This window comes from Astyanax mexicanus, chromosome 3, assembly GCF_023375975.1.
Source record: "Astyanax mexicanus isolate ESR-SI-001 chromosome 3, AstMex3_surface, whole genome shotgun sequence".
NCBI lineage: Eukaryota > Metazoa > Chordata > Actinopteri > Characiformes > Acestrorhamphidae > Astyanax > Astyanax mexicanus.
In genome coordinates, this window is record NC_064410.1 from 44,305,985 (window position 1) to 44,313,840 (window position 7,856).

Below are 7,856 nucleotides of genomic sequence, written 5' to 3' on the forward strand. Positions count from 1 at the left end.
GATCCAGCGCCCTGCCTTTCAGCCTGCCATGTATGAATGGCTAAAGGCTCTATTCTCTGGGCTCTATGAAGTTCCTGAGGCCAGAAGAAGTCACTAAATTCATACTGTGTTCTTACAGGGTGTCACATTTTCCTTAATATGAATTAATGTTTGTCCTGTGCTGTCTCTGAGGTGAATGGTTCAGAAGTGAGACTTTAATAATGAGATTGAATGAATAGACTTGGAATTCTCAATATCAGTGCTAAAAGTCTGGAGTGAGATTGGACTCTGGCAAGTTTGTTTCAGTACAGGAAAGAAATTAGATTTAGGATAAATCAGTATTGCTGAGATTATTCTGATGGGACTACTGTATGTATAGTGTCAAGATAGAGGATTAGAATCAAGGTGGAGTTTAGATTCAGGAGAGTGAGTCCTGGGGTGAGATTACTCTCTGGGTTAAGGCTAAGGGATTTAGTTAGATTTATGATTTTGGATTTATGAAGACGTTTACTCAGGGTTGTGACTTTAGAGTGAGTGGAGTGACTTTATATTCAGGATATCAGAGTCAGGGAATGTGTTCAGACACAGAGAAGTGAAAATGTGTTATGGGGAGGGGGGATAGTGCACTATAGGCTCCTGTGGTGCAGTTTAAATTTTTGTCACTAGTGTCATTTTTTACATGACTTTTACTTTTATACTTTGTATAGTTTTAAATCCATTACTTATACCCTTTACTTGGGTAAAACGATTGAGGTGATACTTTAACTTCTACAAAAGTATTTTAAACCCTGTTATTCCACAGTTCCAACCCTGCAGTGATTGGCTGAGAGGTGTTCTATAAGTGCTGTTATCAGCTGGTAATGCTCTCCATGTATTACTCCGCCACATACAGGTAACCTAGGCCTCGCCCCTACAACCGCAGCACAGCATTGCCAATATTACACGTTATAGCACTCTTTCGCATGTATTATTGCTTAAGCATCGTTACTTCTACCCTGAGTAATTAATGCAAATATTTTTTACACCTTTAATTAATATGGTCTGAGGTGTAAGATTAGACCCAGGATACTGTGTTTAGAGTCAACTGAGTAAGTTTGGATTTAGGAAAGTTGGTGTTGGGGTGAAAATAAAAGTAGTACATTTAGACCAAGAATTATTACTTTAAATTTAGTGATGGGATTAGACTCAGGGAAGTGAATTCAGGCACATGAGGGTGAATATAGTTTTAGAGGTGGGATCAGATCTGGGAGTAGGAGAGTAAATTTAGACACAGGAGAAAGAACCTTGTGGAGGCTGTTCAGACCTAGAAAACAAAATTTAGTCTGTGGGGTGCGATTAGATCCAGGTAAATGGGTTTACATTTAGAAAAACTTAATTTAGTCTCAGAGTAATAGTGAGTTATATAGATCGGGTAATAGTAAGTGAGTTTTAGATCGGGAGAGTTTAGTTTGGGGGGGGGAGAGATCAGACTCAGGGGAGTGAACCTGGGCTCAGGAGAGTTACTTTAGTCTCAGGGGTGAGATTAGACCCAGGTAAGTGAGTTTAAATTTATAAAAACTAATTTTAGTCTGAGAGTAATAGTGAAGTAAGTGAGTTTTAGATCAGGGGAGTGAGTATAGATTTTGGGGGAGAGAGATTAGACTCAGGGGAGTGAACCTGGGCTCAGGAGAGTGACTTTAGTCTCAGGGGTGAGATTAGACTGGGCTGTTTCCCCTGCCCGCCGCCCTGCTCGGGATGAGTCAGTATTAGATTACAGGTTCACACGCCCGCGCGCAGACCGCCCGTCGCCCCGGCCAATTGCCCCATTCATTCCAGCGCCGGAGACGGCAGGTCGCCGCTGATTGGCTCTCCGCTCCGGCCTCACAAACTTTCCCACGGCTTGCGCGTGCTGACAGCCGGCCAGACCGACCACGCCCGGGGGCGGAGCCTCGGCGCTTTGAGGCTCCATAGCGGACAGCCGATTGGCTTTTGGTCAAGCGTTATGCAAAGCAGCGTGGGTGTGTTCCAACAGGCGCCCTGGCAACTAGCCCGTCGATCAAATGCGAAGCGGCGCGCTGATTGGCCGCCTCGCCGCAGAGCCCGCCCTTCTTGGCTCGATGCGGAGTTGAAATGATACCGTGGGAAAGCTCGGGGCTTCAAACAGGCAGAGCCGAGAATCAGCTGAACAGCAGCATCGCTCAGACTCAGATTCAGAGAGAGAAACCCAGAGACAAACATGAAGAGAAACCACGACTTCAGCTCCTCGGACAGCGAGCTGGACGAGAATATCGAGGTGGAGAAGGAGAGCGCGGACGAGAATGTGTAAGTTTACTCATGTGGTTTATTAAAAACTCCTGCTCCTGATTATTTACCTACAGAATCAGAATCTCAGACCAGGTCTAACAGTGAGGGATGACTCATATGACTAATAGAGACTTTTACACACATTTTAACTTTAAAAAACAGTCTACTTTCTGAACCAATTCACCGAAACATTCTCCTGTCAGAGTGTTATGATAAATTAAAGACATTAGCCAAAAAATACGCACCGGTGTTCTGACGATTCGTGCTGCCTTGTCAAAACGTGCTACCATAATGTATATTAACAGGTAAAGCTGCCTTAATAAAAAAAAACAGTAGTAAAGATATGTCAGACAACACTTTTCGCAGAAAAAAATAGTAAAAAAAAATATTTGATTGGCCTAATCACTGTAGCAGGATAATTTATGTGATAAATAGTTTTTAATAATTTACACACTGTTACACTCAAAACTATTAAGAATAACTATGCAAAACACATGAAAAAGTTTTTTTTAAAACAGTAGCACCTATCGAGAAGAAGTAATTCTTTTTTAATCATTAAAATTAAAAAGTAATAGAAATACAGCCTTTACATAGTGAATAATTCGATTTTGTTGATATGCATACGCATACTTCAAATTAATAGTCCTCATATATTTTTAAATTATATTTATTTATAGTCTTTAAAGTCTTAAAATATATGTGAAGCAATAATAATATTTGTAAATTGTTAAAATTATTTAGTTAAACATGTTTTGTTGTTTGAGGAAGTTAGGTTAGCTACTCAACTGAATGTGATATTATTTATTTTAAAAGCGTATTTGTGTTAATGGGTAATACTGTTCAATATAGCTTTTTTCAGTGTATGCATGTATGTATGCATTTAATGTATGTTTTCATATGTGAACTGAGCATATTATACAAAATAATAACCATTTTCAAGTAAAATGTCAGAATTTCAGCATTACTGAAACATGAAAACACTGTAAGCTTGTTTAGCTAGGTTTATTAGCCCACACTGACCGCAGAAGCCTAACCTAACAAGCTAGCTGCAAGTCTTACAGTAGCTTAATCAGATATTAAAAAGAACATTCCTCTTACCTGTAAAAAGAGTAAAATGTCCAGGTTTTAAGTCTTTGTCCTCGTTTCTCCCTCCAGCTGTATGAGCTCTCCTCTTGGTTCAGCCTCTCCGTCCACAACGTCTCAAGTTCAGGCGAGAAAACGCCGCCGAGGGGTGAGTACAGCTTCCGCCAGCTTTTATAAAGGTCATAACGAGAGCATAACGTAAAATATAAAATAGAAATGTTCATATAATGAACTGTAAATTAATCAATAACTTGTTTTTTGACAGATAATCGAGAAACGGCGCAGAGACCGGATTAATAACAGTCTGTCTGAGCTGAGAAGACTGGTGCCTAGTGCCCTGGAGAAACAGGTGAGAGTCACTAAGGTGTAATTTACTGTGGTCATTTTTCACATTTGTTGTTTAGGCTGTTTTAACTTTAATATGAGCTTAATATAAGCTTAATATGACGTGCTGTAAATTTACCAGCGTTCCTGTTTTGTCTGTTCTCAGGGCTCAGCTAAGCTGGAGAAAGCAGAAATTTTACAGATGACTGTGGATCATTTGAAGATGCTTCATGCAGCTGGTGGCAAAGGTAAGCTATAGATTTAAAAATATATATTTTTTTATATATATTACAAAATATATACGTTTTCTATATTTTTATCTGCAGATCTATTCTTAACAACATAATATTATGAAGAAAAATAAACATACTTTCTTAATTCTAAGAAAGACAAATTTAAATGACAAATGTCTTTATGGCATGAATGATATTCTTTGTGAAAATGTATAGTTTTTGGAAGATTTCTGGGAATAAAAAAAACATAAATTTAGATTTTGACTTTTGATAACAAGTTGATAATTCGAATAAGATGATTTAAAGCAAAGAAGCACCAAAAAACATAAGGTAGGAGGTTTTAAGGACCAGAGAGGTGAACCACTGCTTCATTCTGATTAAGCTAACAAAAGTTGCAAAAGGCAACAAATTACAAAAAAACTATTTTAGTTTGTTTACAACAAGAATGTAAGAATATAGTAAGAATATAAACAGCCAAATAAACTTATAACATTATATAAAAAAATAATTTAGTAAATAAATAAGGTATGGTATAGTATGGTATGAAGAGGTGTAATAACCAAAAATTTGATTTGTTGCCTGAGGGCAACACTATACCATAGAGGGTAAATTGTATTTACTGTGCTTTTTTTCAATGTCATATTACTGAACACTCACTTGTCTTAATTCATCAAAGCAAGACCAATAATCAGCCTCTTTTTTTCTCAGGTTACTTTGATGCACACGCACTGGCCATGGATTACCGTGGCCTGGGTTTCCGAGAGTGCCTGGCTGAGACTGCCCGATACCTGAGCATCATTGAGGGCCTGGAAAACACGGACCCGCTTCGTATTCGCCTAGTCTCCCATTTGAACAACTACGCCACTCAGAGAGAAGCTCACACCGGCCTGGGTAACCTGGCTTGGGGCTCTGCGTTTGGCACCCCACCAAGCCATTTAGCCCATCACCTCCTCCTCCCACAGCACCAACAGGGGGCACTTATGTCACGCAGTAGCAGCAGTCCCGCATCCTCATCTTCTTCTTCTTCCTCCTCCTCCTCATCATCCTCTCCGTCTGCACCCTCATCAGAGGCCCACAGCTCCAGCAGGTTGACCGGCACTGTCATCAGCGAAGCCGGCCAAGCCGGGCCCCTGAGGGTGACCCCCGGCACACCCTTACCTCACGGGCTGTCGGCTGCCTCTGCATCCAAGCTGTCACCTCCCCTTCTCACGTCATTGTCCGGCCTGTCTGCTTTCCCGTTCCCTCTGAGTGCCTTCCCTCTGCTCTCGCCAGGCTCCCTGGGGCCTGCGACTCCCTCCAGCAGCTTGGGTAAGCCCTACAGGCCCTGGAGCATGGAGATTGGGGCCTTCTGAACGTTTAAAGCAGCGCTTACGAAGAGGAAGGCGGATATCCATGGACAGAGAGTCAGACCAGAAATGACTTCTGAATCTGAATCATTGCGAGAGGACAGAGCTTTTCCAGGCAGGACTGGACAAATTGGAAACGAGGCAATGCAGAACTAATGGCTGACTATTAGCTATTAGCTGTGTTGTTTTCTTAAGAACAAAAAGCCTGCATTTCCATCCCTCTGTGAGAGACTCCTCTTTCCAGCTAATCAGGGATAGGTTGTGCTGATGGCCGAGCTTTCTGCCCATTAATTTAGTCAGACTGTTTCTATTGTCTTTTAGTAGACCAGGGTGCTCTGCTGGTACAAACCCTGCCTTGCTACTGAGTGAAACAGAAAGAAATATGAAGAGATGGGTATTTGTGGGAATGAGGTACTGATACTTTTAAAAAGGCGGTCAGAGCTGGTGTAATACCTAGAGCCAGGAGTTTATCTAAAAGGAAATAAATTCCAGTGAGTAGTTATAAATGAAAAGCAGAATATTTTGTCCCAGTATTTAAATTTACATCCTTAAGCTGAAATTCTGTACAAGCCTCATGTCTCCAGGGTGAAATATAAGGCAGTTATTGTACTCCCACTCAGATCTTGGCAGGATACCTTGTTGTATTTTGTTTGTAATGAACATGAAGTTGGGTAGCTATGCAATCAGTGATACTACATGGTTCACATGGTGTTGAATTTCGGCTGTATGATTTGAAGCATTTCTTATTATGTTGTACATATATACTGTAAAAAAAAGAAAAACTATGCAAAAGAATGTTTATCTCAACTGAATTATTTGGATTTCATCAGGATTTCCGTACTTCATCTATTTATATTAAATATCTAAATAGGGGTCAAATCACTGGTAAAACCCCATCAGCCTTTAACACTCTCTCACAAGAGATCACTTCACTACATAGCACTTCTGTGCTACAGTCATGTTTCAAGACAAGACAGGAAGACAGATGAGCAAAACACACAGATAAAACCCTCAACCCAAAACTCAGCTTTCTCTCTCTAATGGTGAAATTCGCACACGGAAAAAAGTGCGTCTACATGTAATTTGTTCAGAAAAAGTATAATGTAATATTCAGAGGTGTTTGTATATTTTATGTTTCTTAAAAAAACACAAAGGTGCGCTGACAAATCTGATATGTCAACTCTGTTTAGCAGAGAATGAGAGAGTGTGTGGTGGACAGTGCTGTGACCTGTATCACCCCCTCTCTCATCTGTTGGCCTGTTTTCTTCTGCAATAAATCATATGCGTGCAACTTCCTGTGTGTTCCTGTGTGTCTATTCACTTTATACTCTCTCCATTTGATCTCATAATCTTTCAATGCGTTGTTAGTTCTTACATATTCAATATTTTGCATGATGTGATTTTTTTATATCAATCTATCAACCCTGTGTAAAAGATTCAGCACCAACTTTGCCATGCCATAATTAGAGAATATTTAAGAAAATATATTTTTTGAGTAAATTATTGATTAGAAAGTTTGGCAATGTTGTAGTAATTAATAAGTCACTTTTCTTTCTGAGATTACTTTAAAATCGTCCAAAAATTTAATCACTGAAAGTAGGCTGTTGTGCTCGTACTAGCTATATACATAATATGCCACAGGTAGATACAAACACACACACACACACATCTTGGAACATTACATCACACAGTGAGTGTTTATTTTCTAAGACTGGATCAGATTTTTTCTTCAGATATTTGATCCAGCATTTTCTGCTAATATTTCAACGCCACTTCCCAATATAACAATTTTAAAATCATTATCACATGTATAGAAATCATACTGAAATGCACTTAAGATATCTATAGGTAACATAGTCAGAATGTGGGTTATATATAAATGTGAGGGAACGAGTGTGCGCGGCTTTGGGGCCTCTGTGGCCTCTCTATGTGTTCAGGAAGCCATTAACAGCCAGGGGATATCCTGGACAATGGCAAGCCGTGCTGGCTCAGGCCGCGTGGGAAGGAGAGAGCGAGGGATAGAGCGGAGGGAGAAAGCGGGATAGAGGAACGAGTGAGAGAAGGAGGAGAGGGAGGAGATGGCTGCACAGAGCAGCTTTGTCCTGGAGCCATCACAGCAGCTCACACAAACTCCTGGTGTGCTGGACTCCCACGCTACTGCGAGCTCTGTGTGACTGCCAGCCAAATCCGTAAAACAGATCCTCCTCCTACACGCACTGCCATGCCAAGATACACTCCTTTTTTCTTCTCACTCTCTCTCCCTCAATCCCTCCTTCCAGGGCCGCCGCTCTGCATACGCAGACAACGCAGCCAGTTATGCTTAGGGCCTCCAAAACCTTAGCAGCGGCCCTGCCTCCTTCTCACTTTATCCTCCAGCCATGCCATCCTCTTACATGTCTCTATCTGTGTCCTCAGACCATCTTCTCCTACAGTCACGAGACTAGAGGGAAAGATGATACAGTGACGTTAAGGTGAAGCATGGAAAACAAGGTTAATAGCACTGTTGCTAATGTGCTAATGAGGCTAACAGGTAACAGAGGCTAGAAAAAACACCAGTTAGCATGAAGTGATTTGCATAATGCTAATTATTTGCTGTTGGTCTTCATTA

The 7,856-nt window shown here is 40.8% G+C and overlaps 1 protein-coding gene across 1 annotated transcript; it reads left to right on the top strand.

The window, feature by feature from the left end:
- Nucleotides 1-2,097: 2,097 nt before the first annotated feature.
- hey1 (hes-related family bHLH transcription factor with YRPW motif 1) lies at nt 2,098-6,539 on the top strand. The gene is made up of 5 exons (XM_007249304.4): nt 2,098-2,280; nt 3,418-3,493; nt 3,611-3,694; nt 3,836-3,917; nt 4,611-6,539. Exons 1-5 carry the CDS (start codon nt 2,195-2,197, stop codon nt 5,252-5,254), a joined length of 972 nt encoding a protein of 323 aa, XP_007249366.2. The 5' UTR covers nt 2,098-2,194; the 3' UTR covers nt 5,255-6,539.
- Nucleotides 6,540-7,856: the final 1,317 nt, after the last annotated feature.

Excerpts from the sequence above, each read along its gene's own strand:
- hey1 (XM_007249304.4), top strand. The coding sequence starts at position 2,195 with ATGAAGAGAAACCACGACTTCAGCTCCTCGGACAGCGAGCTGGACGAG. Across the intron at positions 2,281-3,417 it reads GAGAGCGCGGACGAGAATGT|CTGTATGAGCTCTCCTCTTG; the intron begins GTAAGTTTACTC and ends TTCTCCCTCCAG. Across the intron at positions 3,918-4,610 it reads TCATGCAGCTGGTGGCAAAG|GTTACTTTGATGCACACGCA; the intron begins GTAAGCTATAGA and ends TTTTTTTCTCAG.